Below are 14,386 nucleotides of genomic sequence, written 5' to 3' on the forward strand. Positions count from 1 at the left end.
TAACAATAGAGGGATGAGCTTCAATAGCTCAGTAGGGACATAACCTTATCACAGTAAATTGACAATATTAAATTAAGTGTCATGAAATCATATAGCCAAATATCAAATTATTATGGATAACAATGCTTGTATGCAATCCAAGCTCTTCAGCTACACCCGTTAATTTATATAATAAAAAATGCGGACCTGCACGTCCCATACAATGCATTTTACCACTGCAGCGGTGGTTCGAATGTTCTATTATAAAAACTAACCTCCATACGATATCCCGAGTTCATAAACCCCTTTTGCTAGTCATCTTATCTAATTCATTGATCTCCAGCCCAAATCACCTACATCGACAACCTATTCTAATGTGCACACCAGGCTTACCTGGAACTGGTTTCACAATGAATAGATTCAACTACACAAAAGATCATTTTCAATTACCCTTATTTCCTGAATTCCAATCTCAACATTGAAGTTCCAACTACATCTCACAACATGAGTGATGCACAAATAATGTCATTTCATCTTTCGCATGTATCACAGTATATTCGCAACAAATAGCATTCCAGCAATAATTCCATAACCAATAACAAGTAAACACTTAATTGAAACAATTAGCTAATTAATATCCAATCACATTAATCAACCAAAAATATCAAGAATATTATAACACTTCATGAAATTCAATAAAATCAATTTCCGTAAAGGTCTGCTTTATTTCCCATACCTGGATTCCAAAGCTAAAATAAAGATCCATGTCACTACCGGAATAGCTAAACTCCACGTACTTATTGTGGAGAAAAAAATAATTAAGAAAATTATGAATGCGACACGTGAACTTTTGGGTGAAAAGACAAAATTACCCTTGAGGCACACCGAGATTCCCATACACATGCAACAGACAATAACATCTTAATCAAGGTCAAAGGTGATCAAAATGATATTTATTCAAAACCCTCTCATCAAATCCTCACCCACAAGGTAACTCCTAATTATTCTTTTCAAATTAGGATTAATTACCAAATTAATTGCAATATATTATTTGACATAAAATCTTGCAATTATATTCAAAATAACACCATAAGTGGCAGGTCCCTATTTCTCCAAATAAGGCTGGCCACACCCCTATATATAGCCCCATCTTCACACCAAAATGCAAGTTCATTCTCTCCCAAAAAATTCCAAAACACTTTTCTTTCAAATTCTAACTTTGACATCTGAGATTCTTCAGCTAAAGCCCCTCCCCCCCGCATTCATCGTGGGCGCGTCATCTTCGGTGTTATTATTTTGTAGGTGCATTTTCGTCAAAGAATGAGAAGGCAAAAATTTGCATCCACATTTATCTATGTCACTACCGAAATAGCTAAGCTCCATGTACTTAAGCAAGTTCCTTGATCACTCCGAAATCATCATATATTTCTTCCACTCTTTTATATTCTAATCTCCCTCTATACATACACACACGTATATAGATGTATATAAATTGACACTTTGCATGGCTGCATGCAACATGATAAAGAGGGGAAAAGGTTGATAACTAATGTGCATAAAATTGAGAAGGGTGGAAGCTATTTATAGGAGACAAAGTCGGCAACTATCTTCATTCTATCTTGGTAGGACCAATGGTAAAGAAAACTTAATAGCTAAGAGTTCATAAATTAAAATGGATAATGATTGTCTAGATTAGAATGTATCAACAACCTGAGTTACCGAAAGAAGATGATGAAGTGTAAAGGTGCAAGTGTCGATATACATAAAGAAGAGGGAAAGATCATAGTCAGCTCAAGCTATAAAGAAGCTTACGAGTACATTTTAATGAGTGGTAGGATTTGTATGAATAATAGCTTAGACACCTTGACAACGTGAAGTTTATCAAGTGAATGTAGTAGAACATTGTAGAGGGGGTATAAACTTATTAACTAAATAAATATACATATGGGGAGCTGCTTGTTATAGTACATCAAGTGCAAACTTAAGCCAAATCTAGAAATAATATGTATTTAAGAAAACCCAATAACAACTTTTTAAAATGATAATAGTAATAATAAATATATATTTTTGAAAATATGGAATCTCACGATGGTCGAAGACAGGATGAATTAATTTTGCAAAAATTGTAGTAGACGGTTGAATTGATTTTGTAAAATGGTGGATACCGAGTTGAACTAATTCTGAAAAACACTTGAGCTGAGAGAGCTTACGAGAGTCTTTATTGGGAGAATTTTCCTTAGCATTTCTCTTTGTGCGGAATCGCTTTTCACGCTTTTGTGGTTCACAAAGAAAATTTTGTTAGTTAGTTTAGATACCTTTCCGCACCGAGTGCTGGATTGTATGAAAGTGGGAGAATCCAGCCCATCACCCACTTGAACAAAAGCTTGATTACCAGTGTACGAGGAAAGATCACGTACCGTCATTTGCCTGTGAAAAGAACGCACGCGGCCCTCTGGTTAGGTTTTTCTTGATCAGAGCTCTGATTTTTGTTTATTTTGTTAGCAGCAGCAGCAGCAGCAAGAGGACGAAGAGATACTTGTGCCGCTCTCGGATTTGGTCGAAGGTGCTGAGCCTATGGAAGGTTTAATTTTTAGCAATTTTTCGATGATTTACTGTTTGAATTTCTTAAGTTTGTGTTTACGGTGTTGCCTAATCTGAAAGAATTGATTTTTGTGCGAATTTGGCGTAACGGGGTTTGATTAGGGGGCAAGTGATTGCATTTTCTTTAGGGTTTTGGTTGTGTTGTTTTGAAATTTATGGTATTTGGTGTGTTGCTAGGAGCCCAAGTGGAGCCGGCTTGTACAGTTGATAGTCAGCCAGTGAAGGATCCGCCAGTGATGAGATTCACTTGGACAATTGAGAACTTTACTAGGTTGAACACCAAGAAGCACTACTCTGACATGTTCGTTGTTGGCGGCTATAAATGGTATTTTCTCTTATCTACCAGATGTCAAAAACTGATTTATGCTGCTTAAGTTTGAATTATATTGTATCTTGGCGATTGGATTTTGAATTGCTTTTGGTATGTTTGATCAGGCGGATACGAATATTTCCCAAGGGAAACAAAGTGGACTACTTGTCAATGTATTTGGATGTGGCAGATTCCGGGACATTGCCATATGGGTGGAGTAGATATGCGCACTTCAGCTTGGCTGTAGTTAATCAGATCCATTCCAAGTACTCAATAAGAAAGGGTATATTTCTCTATTAGTCTTATTTCCTTTTAGCATTCAATTTTGTGGTTTTGCCTGGTTTTCGTTTTCTTTTTTCTCTCATTAGGAGCTTTGCTTGTCGTTGGGTGGTCATGGGCACCCAAAGCATTTAATTAGAACTTATTATCCTTGAAATGAATGTACTGGCTTTCAACTTCATAGTTCTCGGGTGATGCAATTTGAGCGCAATCAATATCTGATTAGTCACCGTCATCTTGTTATGGTGAGCTCTTAATTCTAAATTTACTCATTGAAAAATCAAAACTATAAAGGAAAGAAAATTTGTCTACCCCTTTTTCTCTAACATCTTGGCTGACGGCAGCAGCACCACTGACTGTGCCCATGGTGACCTTGTTTTGGGATTTTTGTAGTTTGAGAAAAAGGAATAGAAAAATTATGGAGTAAAACGTACCAACAGATGTTAGAAGTAAGTTGAAAACCAATAGATTAGTCCTTTTAGGTATAAAGATGTCAAATATAGATTAACAGTAAAAGTAGAAAGTTAGAAACAGGAAGAATTTACTTCGAAACTGTGCAGGAAGCAAGATTTCTTGTTAATGAAAAGGCTAACTAAATCAAGGGTTTCCATTTATTAAGGGATGAGCTTGAGGTGGCTCTGGCGACCTTATTAAAATTGGAGAATTGAAGCTCAAATATTTTAACGAATTGTATTATGTTGGTGTAGCCTATGTTGCAAAACAATAATTTGACATGCTGTTTAACCAGAACCAAACAAACTGAATCTTATTCTAGACATTTTTTAAGACCTTTGTTCTTGATTGTTATATGATGTTGCAGACACACAATACCAGTTCAATGCAAGGGAAAGTGACTGCGGATTCACTTCATTCATGCCTCTTGGTTATCTTTATGACCCGAGTAGGGGATATCTGGTGAACGATACAGTTGTGGTTGAAGCTGAGATTTCTGTCCTTAGGGTTCGTGGTTACAGGTTGGATGACTCAAAAAAGGAAACTGGTTATGTTGGGCTCAAGAATCAGGGAGAAACTGGTTATATGAATACTCTACTCCAGACTTGGTACCATATACCATACTTCAGAAAGGTGGTTTACGTGATCTCCTGTTGTTATTGTAAGCTAAACATGAATTCTCTTTTGAATTTTATATGCATGATCTTAATTTTGGAGTTACTTACCAGGCTGTGCATCATATGCCAACAACTGAGAATGACATGCCTTCAGTATTCATCCCTTTGGCACTACAACGTCTATTCTATAAACTTCGATACAGTGAAAGCAGTGTTGCAACTAAAGAATTGACAAAATCCTTTGGATGGGATACATATGATTCTTTTATGCAACATGATGTGCAGGAACTTAATAGAGTTCTTTGTGAAAAGCTTGAAGATAAAATGAAGGTATAGGAAGCTTTCAGTTTTTGCTATTGCTGTAGCTTTTGTTCATTTCATTTTGATAATTGTTCTGTGGGCCCAGGGTACTGTTGTGGAGGGTACAATACAGCAGTTGTTTGAAGGACATCACATGATTTACATTGGATGCATCAATGTGGATTACAAATCTTCAAGAAAGGAATCATTTTATGGTAATATTTATTGGCACAATTTCAGTTGTTAAGAGTTGGAAATATTTTGTAAATGTCAGTGCGTGCCACTGGTTTCTTCTTATTACTTTGCAGACCTACAGCTTGATGTGAAAGGCTGTCGGGATGTTTATGCTTCTTTTGACAAGTATGTGGAAGTTGAACGTCTTGAGGGTGACAATAAATACCACGCCGAAGAACATGGTTTGCAGGTTAATTACTGAATCACTTTCGGGGTGCTGCATTTATACTATAAATATAATCTGAGGCTGCTTGTAGTTGCATTATTTCCAAAACTAGGGTTTACATTATTTCCTCTGCAGTGAAGTATTTAATATATGTTCCCAAAACATGTGTTGGTGGTGTCGTGCATGACATATTTTAAATTCTGAGTCATTAGTTTTTTCTTTCCTTTAAATCGCTTGTTGAAGCAAGTATTCTTGCATATATTTCTTTGATATTAAAATTTTAAAATATTGTTCTCAAGGAATATTTTGGATGTTCATTCCAGGATGCTAAGAAGGGTGTTCTGTTTATTGACTTCCCTCCCGTTCTTCAACTTCAGCTAAAGCGATGTGAATATGATTTTATGCGGGACACTGTGGTTAAGGTTGGTACTGGAAGCTCATCTTCCTCCTTTAGCTTCATCTGTGTTTATACATGAAACATTGAAACTGTGATGTTTTACTATGAAGGTAAGCTTCTTAGCTGAAAACAAAACAAGCTTCTTAGCTGAAAACAAAACTGTACCATGTAAAATATATTTATTCACATTTTGTATATATTCAGGTGAAGGCTTGCCTTTGCCTAATGGGTTTCAATCTAATTTTAATTTTAATTTTCTCAATTTAATGGATTATTTTTATTCAAAGTTATATATACTAATGAAATTCGTTTTTACCTCTTGGGTATGTTTGTTCGTGTGGCAATGACATTTTTTAAATGGAAAGCAAATAAATTATCATGGTAAGAATGTTGTATTATTTGTTTTTGGCAGATAAATGATCGCTATGAATTTCCTCTTCAACTTGACCTTGATAGGGAGAATGGAAAATATCTATCACCTGAATCAGATAAGAGTGTTCGCAACCTCTACACTCTTCATAGGTATCTATTTTGCCTTGTACTATTACATGATATAATATAGATCATCTGTTTCCTAAATTTGGCATGTTATTTCAAGGGATTGTACTTTTTAGACCTTTTGATGTGCATGCCATTACTTACTGAGTGTAACATAACCAATTTTCTTCTTTTTGTCTTGACATATGATATCCCCAGTGGATAGATCCAATTTTTTTCATTGAAATTGAAGCTGGGTTATAGAACTACCTAATGTATGGTCATTCATGATGTCTGGGAGTCTACTTATTTATCAAAGTTCTTTCATGCCTACGACTATTAAGGCATTGTGCCTCTGTAGGGGCGTTTGTTTAACCTTCTTAGCCTTCACTGGATTGGATTGGATTAAGTATTAATGTAGTATTGTGTTTGGTGGCTTGCGGGACTAACATTAATGGCACTAGGTGGGACTCGCTTTCACAAACGGCTTCACTAGCCGGTCTTAGCGAGAGACCCCGAAACCCACGGGACTGGCTAAGACCTTCCATCATCCTCTCTTGCCTTCGTCCACTCTCGCTGCATCCTTTATCGCCTTCGTCTGCTTCGCTGCCCTGGGAAGAAAATTGCGATTGGCTGTTGCTGCTGGCAGCGAAGAAGAAGAAGAAAGAGTCCCTGTTTCAATCGAAGGGGAAAAAACCCAGAAAACCTAGAAATCGAATCAACGGGGAGGAGTGAGAAACTTAGACAGAGAGAGAGAGGTCGTTGGGACTGTCGAAAGTCCTCTCCTTTATTTTGGTTCCGATAAAATTTCCTGTTCTGTTCCGAGTGTCATCTCCGACCTCTCGACTGCGTCCTTTTGGCTGCAAATTCGAATTCGCGATGTTCGCCAAGTGGCTGCAATTCATACTTTACTTTTTTTTTTAATTAAAATTCCATTTCTTTTTTGTTGGGTTGGATTAAATTCTGATGCTTTAATCTTTTTTGTTGGGTTGGATTAAATTCTGATGTTTTCTGGGTTTTGAATGGGGTCGAAGTTGCAGAGTCTACCTGCAATTCGAGAAGAAGAAGAGGGATGTGCCCTTTTTTTATTCATATGTTATTTTTTATAATAATAAATTAAAATATAATAATAATTTATAGTTAGTCCACCTTCTTCGTTTGACACTGCACCAAACGCTTCACTAAGTTAGTCCAGCTTAGTCTATTCTAAGCCAGTCCAGTTTAGTCCCTAAAGCTAATCCAGTCCGAGATAGTACGGTGCAACAAACGCACCAGTGAGTGGTATTATGAAAAAAATTTCAGGTTTAATTTATCAGTTGTGCCCAATAGTGATTATGGTATTTAAAAATACTAATACAATATATGAAGAGGGTTATTCGAACCTGCTTTTGCATCTGCCTGTTTGGTCATGTTGTGTTGAGGTTCATAATTTTTACTTTGTAGTTGGTTACTTACTATGATAATTTTCTACTGTTGCAGTGTCTTGGTGCATAGTGATGAGGTGCATGGTGGACATTACTATGCTTTCATCAGACCAACCCTCTCAGACCAGTGGTATGGACGGATCTCCTGGAATCGATTCTCTCTGTAGTTGTCTGGAGTCTCACACAGAAAACACATGAACGCAGAGACAGACATTCTCTCACACTGCTCTCTTGCTTTGCTTCTTACTTTTTTTTTTGGTCCTTGTTCAAATAAGTTGGTTTTATTGGAATCTTTATATTTCACATTGCGTTTCTGATGGATTCTGGTACCATAACTTGATTACCTGACTGCTTGCTCGTAAAGAAAGCACCTGTTATTTTATGACATATGCATTTTTTTTTTTTCCAAGAATTACTTTGAAGTTGGTATTTCTTTATTTGGATTTTTATGCATGACTGAGTGTTCTTGTGCATGCATTTCATGTGTTGATGTAATTTGTCATGTCTTGTTTTAGGTACAAATTTGATGATGAACGTGTGACAAAAGAGGATGTGAAGAGGGCTTTAGAAGAGCAGTACGGTGGTGAGGAAGAGGTAGTTTAGTTTTGGCTGTATCCGACCTTCTATAGTTCTCCTTGATTTTAAATTTTCTTAATTGTCAACTGACCTATTGTTGTTTTCTTTCCAACAGTTGCCACAGACCAATCCTGGCTTCAATAATACTCCTTTCAAATTTACAAAATACTCAAATGCATACATGCTTGTGTATATACGGGACAGTGATAAGGACAAAATAATATGTAACGTGGATGAGAAAGACATAGCCGAACATGTAAGGGTAATGGTATATCAAGCATAAGTTCTGATTCCAGTGTCCAATTAAGAGAATGAACTGACATTCTATGTTCCATTTCAGATAAGGTTGAAGAAAGAACAAGAAGAGACAGAGGACAAAAGGAGATATGAGGCACAAACACACCTCTATAGAATTATTAAGGTAAGGGTTTCTAGTTTGTCCCTGTTTTCACCATTGTTTTTTCAGATGTGGTATGACAGGTGTTTGGTGTGTAACAAAAAAATTATAGCAAAATTTAATGATGTGTTTAGGTTGCTCGAGATGAGGATCTGACAGAGCAAATTGGAAGGGATATTTATTTTGACCTTGTGGACCATGACAAAGTTCGTAGTTTCCGTATTCAGAATCAAACGCCCTTTAATCTTTTCAAGGTACACTAGTACAGGCTGACACTGTGCATTTATGTCTTCTTTATTCTTTTTTACCATTTGGGGTCATGTTTAATATGCGAATTCCTAAATTTGAAATGGTTAACAGGAGGAACTTGCGAAAGAGTTTGGCATACCAGTGCAGTTTCAACGTTTCTGGATTTGGGCCAAGAGACAAAATCACACATATCGCCCCAACCGACCATTGACACCTCAGGAAGAAACACAATCAGTACGTACTTTGTACTTCCTACGTTTGAATGGATTTTCAATACAAGATGCCCTGCTCCTTGCCCGCATGCTTTGTTTTCAGTTCTATTCGTAATTCCTAATTCTTATTATATCTGAATTATTACTTTTTCTCCACTTGGATTTATTAGCGGATGTTGTCTTTGTAGAGTCTAACACTGAACTGCTCAAGTTTATGAACGAACGATGGATGATTATAATTGTTATTTTTATTTGTGAAATTGGAATTTAACTAAGTGCTTAATGGATTGGTCTGTGATAAACATTCGATATCAGATTTGGAATGATTGATAGTGTTTTTAACTGCACTTCGGTGCTAAGAAGAGCTTGGTCTAGGTGCTTTATGCAAAGCTAATGATGGCCGCTTGCATTTTTCAGGTTGGACAATTGATAGAGGTATCAAATAAAACACACAATGCAGAGCTAAGGTTGTTTCTGGAATTAGAGTTTGGGCCGGTAACCAGTCTTACTCTATTCTTGTTACTACCTGTGTAGTGAAGCTTGTTGGAGTTCCAATTGCTGTATGAAAGGATTTTTTTTTTCTTACATTTTATTGTTTCTGTACATTTTCCAGGATCTACGTCCTATTCCTCCGCCTGACAAAACCAAGGAAGATATCCTTCTTTTCTTTAAGCTTTATGAGCCTGAGAAACGAGAACTACGGTACCTCCTGCTCTTTCTGCTTAGCTGAATATTTTTATCCTTTGCCTTGTGTTTGCTAATTTAAGTTTCCTTTTCTGTTTCCAGTTTTGTTGGTAGGTTTTTCGTGAAGAGTTCTAGTAAACCAGCAGAGATTTTAGGAAAATTAAATCAACTGGCTGGTTTTACCCCTGATGAAGAAATTGAGCTTTATGAGGTGTGTTTCACTTTAAATTTTAGCATAAGGTTGTGTCGTAGATCACACACGCACACACTCATAAATATTGTATATAGACATGTGGAATGTATATGTATATTTATAATTTGTTGCATGCATTGCTGTAGCATTTTAAGAAAACTTTATATATGTTTTTGTGCCACAATTTCAGGAAATAAAGTTTGAGCCTTGTGTCATGTGCGAACACCTTGACAAGAGGACCTCATTTCGATTAAGTCAGGTAACTGTTGCTATATTGCATGCTTGGTATATTACAAATATGTGTGTATTATAGGAATTAACGTTTTGACTCTAGGTATATTTTCAGTTAACCATCAGTTGCATTCCTTTTCCAGATTGAAGATGGGGATATTATTTGCTTTCAGAAGTCTACTCCCCTTGAAAGTGAAGAAGAATGTAAATATCCTGATGCTCCTTCATTTTTGGAATACGTACACAATTGCCAGGTACAGGCTGTGGAAACATTTAATTTATTTTATAGCTATATTTTGTTAATTGTTAAACCTAACTGTGTTGAATGATTTGATGCTTTACAGGTTGTTCATTTCCGTTCTTTGGAGAAACCTAAGGAAGAGGATTTCAGTTTTGAATTGTATGTACTTCCTGAACCATTGTCCCTCATAGTTGAACAGTCCATCATTGTTTTATTACTCAGTTTGTTAACTTTATTTTTCATTGTTATTTTTAGGTCAAAGCTACACACTTACGATGACGTGGTGGAGAAATTGGCTCACCAAATTGGTTTGGAAGATCCCACCAAAATCAGACTCACTGCACATAACTGCTATTCTCAGCAACCTAAGCCCCAACCAATTAAATTTCGGGGTGTAGAGCATTTAACTGATATGTTAGTTCATTACAATCAAGTAGGTGGCACTGTATTGCCCTTCCTCTGTTTAATTCACTCTCATAAGCATCATGTGGTGTGGCTACTAATTATGCTTGTTGTTTCCTTTTACAGAGCTCTGATATTTTGTATTATGAAGTCTTGGACATCCCCCTGCCAGAATTGCAAGGCCTAAAAAATCTAAAAGTTGCTTTTCATCATGCTACAAAAGATGAGGTATGAGTAAGGCGTCTTCTACCTATGAACAGTGATTACATCATTGTGCACATCATAATCTTGAGTGATATGTTTACAGGTGGTGATTCACAATATTAGATTGCTCAAACAGAGCACTGTGGGGGATGTCATTAATGTACTTAAAACGAAGGTACTGTTTCTGTCAATCATATTTTAAGTTCTACGTGTATTTTCTTTTCTTTTTTGGTACAGGAAAGGTAATGATGCTGTCATACATCAATTTCCTTAATTTATTGCTTATAAGATATATCACTTTTACTAACTTTAAGAGTTATTCGATGCTCAATATAATTTATCTCTGCCTCCTTTAAAAGTTCTGTGTAATAGATTTTACTCAATGTATGGTGTACTTGAAATAGGTAGAGCTGTCTCATCCAAATGCAGAACTCCGACTGCTTGAGGTTTTCTATCACAAGATTTACAAGGTAATTATTTGTATGTCAGCTGTGTCAGCTTATAGGTATTTTTTTGGGTCATTTTTCCCAGAAATGATATGCACGTAGCTGGCCCCATTTATGATGTGATTATGTATGATATGTTTGGCTTGTTTTCCTAAAGGACCTTATTATATCAGAATTTTTTTTTCCCGTCGAATAATGCATGTGCTTTAGCCTGTAGTTGCACTCAGTTCCATCTGTTTGTTTTCAGATCTTCCCGCACAGTGAGAAAATTGAGAATGTAAATGACCAGTACTGGACTTTGCGTGCAGAGGAGGCAAGTTCATTTCTTCCCCTTTTCTTTATTTAGTTTTATATTGGGAAGTTTCTTCTTTATTCAGTTGAAAATTTTTAGAATGTGGGTGTAGTTTTATGGGCAAGATTTGTAATTAGTTGGTTTTCCCTTTCCGGATTAGCATCCTTACTTGGATTGATATTTTTAATCGGTACTTTCTATGCAGCTGACTTTTTCCCCCTTGTGTATCAGATTCCAGAAGAAGAGAAAAACTTGGGTCCCCATGATCGCTTGATTCATGTTTACCACTTTACAAAAGGCACTGCACAGAACCAGATGGTATGCGAATTTTTATTAATTTTTTTTCGCAAGTGCAATTTTGGCTTTTTGATTGATATTTTGTAGAACTATTTGATTAGTGTTTCAGTTAGAGATGAAGAGTGATTCACCCAAATATATAAAGATTTTAGTAACTATCTTGTTCTTTGTACATCTCAACAGCAAGTGCAAAATTTTGGGGAACCTTTCTTCTTAGTCATCCATGAAGGTGAAACTTTAGCTGAAGTTAAAGAACGGATACAAAAGAAATTGCGGGTCCCCGATGTGGAGTTCGCGAAGGTACATGATTCAACCTTACATTTGTTGGAACGTTACAGGAGGAAAAGATTGTTTTACCTCTAGAATTAATGGTTTTTTATTTTGCTGCTCATCCATTTCCCTTGTGGTTGCGCAGTGGAAGTTTGCTTTCTTGTCACTTGGTCGTCCTGAGTACTTGCAGGATTCTGATGTTGTTTCCAGCCATTTTCAGGTATGTTCTATGGTCTATTGTAATCTTGTGCTTATGGGTATTGCCGTTATTGCGGTGCAGGTTCTTTAATTCCATTGTTATGACTTTTGTTTTCCTCAGAGAAGAGATGTTTTTGGTGCATGGGAGCAGTACCTTGGGTTGGAGCACTCTGATAAAACTCCTAAGAGGGCTCACGCAGCAAATCAAGTAAGTGCTGTTGTAAACATTTCTTTTCCAACCTCTATTTGGCAGGCAGAGCCAACTCCACAAGAAGACTTAAGAGTACCTGCAGGATTCTGATATTGTTTCCAGATGATTTGAGGTGTATCTATGGTCTATCGCAACTCATGTCCCCCTTTCTTTCATATTATATGTCTGCGGACCAATCTAAACTATGGTTATGGGTATTGCCTAGTTGGTTATTTTTTAAATTCCAACTTTTGAATTTTGTTTTCCTCAGAGTAGAGATAAATATGCTGCATGGGAGCAGTACCTTGGGTTGCAGCACTCTGATAAAGCTCCTAAGAGGGCTCGCGCGCCAAATCAAGCAAGTGCTGTTGTAAATATCTCTTTTCCAACCACTATGGGCCATGCAGAACCAACTCCACAAGAAGACGTAAGAATCTGACTGTGTCCACATTCATTTTTTTCAAATTTAGTTTTTGTAGTGATATCTGGACTCTGATGCAGGCTGCCCTAGTAACCTTAGAGTCCATAGCGTCTAATGTCGGCCATGAGACAGCAAGCAGAGAAATTGAAATGCAAAATGATGACCTGGATGGCCCTGCTTCTCCAGCAGTTGATCGAACTCTGAGAAGACTTTCTGCTGCAGAGGATCTATTGAAGTCCACTTCAGCCAGAGAACCATCATTAGAGGCTTTGGCTGCATTAGACAGTGAGCCGCTATGCAAGGAGCAGCCTAGACACTCTCAGCACGAATGGGGCATATGAGGAGTTCAAAGCAGCCTTGAAACTCTTGACTGAACAAGGGATGATCCATTCAACGATCACTTCCATGCTCAAGGATCTTCTTTCGTCTTTGGAGGGTGAAATGCCGAAGTACATGGCTGCAGTAAAAAAGCTTGCCGAAGCTGAAAATTTTCCAATCAAACACGAAGAGATAAAAGTTAAAATGGGACTGGCCATGCAGATATGCCAAGAGAGAAAAGACATTGTGGCCAATTATGATGCCAAGGTTACAGAACTAGAGGCTGAACTGGCCCGAGTTAAAGCCCAACTGGCGCAAGTAAAGGCGGAACGAGCTGAAGCAATGGCGAATCTAGAAACTGCCGTGGATGAAATGGAACCTCTTAAGCAGAGGTTTGCAGATAGCTCTTTAAAATCTGAAAACTTGATCGTGAAGCAGGCTACCTTGACATTACAAAATTGTGGCTCTGTTGGAACCTGGGCCGTCCTACAAGATGTACTGAAAAAGTACTTTAAGTTTTAGAAATATTTGCTTTTGTGAATAAGCCCTTTCGTGGCTCAAAAGTTTGTATGAACATGCAAAGAAGTGAACAAGTCGTGCAAAATTCAGCTAGCTTGTTTCGTTACATTGCTCGAGTTTGAGTGGGAAGCAAGGTGACCGTGCTGATGAGTATTTTCGTTTACGCTCCTACCTCTCCTCGTTTGGTAACTCCAAAAAAAATTGTGTTTTGGCTTTATCTTTGTTTAACAACCAGAATTTGTCTAATCAACTCTTTCTTGCAGAGTAGCAGCGGCCGATCAACCTCATGGTAGAAGGAATTGGCAGGATGTCAAAAGTCCAAGATTTTATAAATTGATGAAGCAAAAACCAACGTTTGTGGTCGAGCTCTGCTCTTGCAATCAAGTCGTTATGACTATCAGTTGGATCTCATGTCCGTCATGATAGGATTTTGTACCAAAACCAGTCGCTCACTCAATAGGGTTACTATTTTTGTTGGTTAATGGCACTTGTTTCGCCAACTCCAATAACAATCAAACGCGACACCAAATGATTCAGCCATAACCTTTTCATCATGTATTCATTTTGTCATTTCATAATCCAAATAGATATATGGAAATGAAAAATGCTCAAAGTGAATTCAAAATTGTGTCATGTAAGCAAAAAATTGGCCCACCCAATGCAATCTGAAAAAAAGTAGGAATCAATTTGACAATGTCCACTTTCACACTGCTTTAGTGTAGATAAAAAAAAATAAAAATAAAAAACCCCCAACAACTGTCTAAACTGATGTACTAATTAATCATAATTGGTTTTTTTTTTTTTTTAAA

The 14,386-nt window shown here is 37.0% G+C and overlaps 1 protein-coding gene across 13 annotated transcripts; it reads left to right on the forward strand.

The window, feature by feature from the left end:
* The first annotated feature begins 1,945 nt into the window (after nt 1-1,945).
* Nucleotides 1,946-14,202, forward strand: LOC137744799 (ubiquitin C-terminal hydrolase 12-like). 13 transcript variants are annotated; one of them, XM_088681474.1, is made up of 34 exons: nt 1,954-2,375; nt 2,488-2,560; nt 2,758-2,905; nt 3,016-3,173; nt 3,990-4,255; nt 4,351-4,569; nt 4,646-4,754; nt 4,848-4,963; nt 5,263-5,361; nt 5,749-5,858; nt 7,293-7,367; nt 7,753-7,831; nt 7,929-8,069; nt 8,154-8,234; nt 8,345-8,464; nt 8,571-8,693; nt 9,089-9,166; nt 9,285-9,373; nt 9,458-9,566; nt 9,739-9,807; nt 9,923-10,033; nt 10,124-10,179; nt 10,276-10,453; nt 10,549-10,650; nt 10,730-10,801; nt 11,031-11,096; nt 11,320-11,385; nt 11,596-11,682; nt 11,845-11,961; nt 12,077-12,151; nt 12,251-12,337; nt 12,591-12,746; nt 12,821-13,762; nt 13,841-14,202. In XM_088681474.1, exons 2-33 carry the CDS (start codon nt 2,554-2,556, stop codon nt 13,079-13,081), a joined length of 3,630 nt encoding a protein of 1,209 aa, XP_088537600.1. In that variant the 5' UTR covers nt 1,954-2,375; nt 2,488-2,553; the 3' UTR covers nt 13,082-13,762; nt 13,841-14,202. The 13 variants fall into 13 exon arrangements, with proteins under 13 accessions (XP_088537603.1, XP_088537602.1, XP_088537601.1 ...); XM_088681470.1 differs by having other exon boundaries at nt 1,955-2,375; nt 7,929-8,075; XM_088681477.1 differs by having other exon boundaries at nt 1,946-2,560; nt 12,251-12,452.
* The last annotated feature ends 184 nt before the right edge of the window (nt 14,203-14,386 follow it).

Source organism: Pyrus communis, chromosome 12 (genome assembly GCF_041283825.1).
Source record: "Pyrus communis isolate YQ-2024b chromosome 12, ASM4128382v1, whole genome shotgun sequence".
NCBI classification, from domain to species: Eukaryota; Viridiplantae; Streptophyta; class Magnoliopsida; order Rosales; family Rosaceae; genus Pyrus; species Pyrus communis.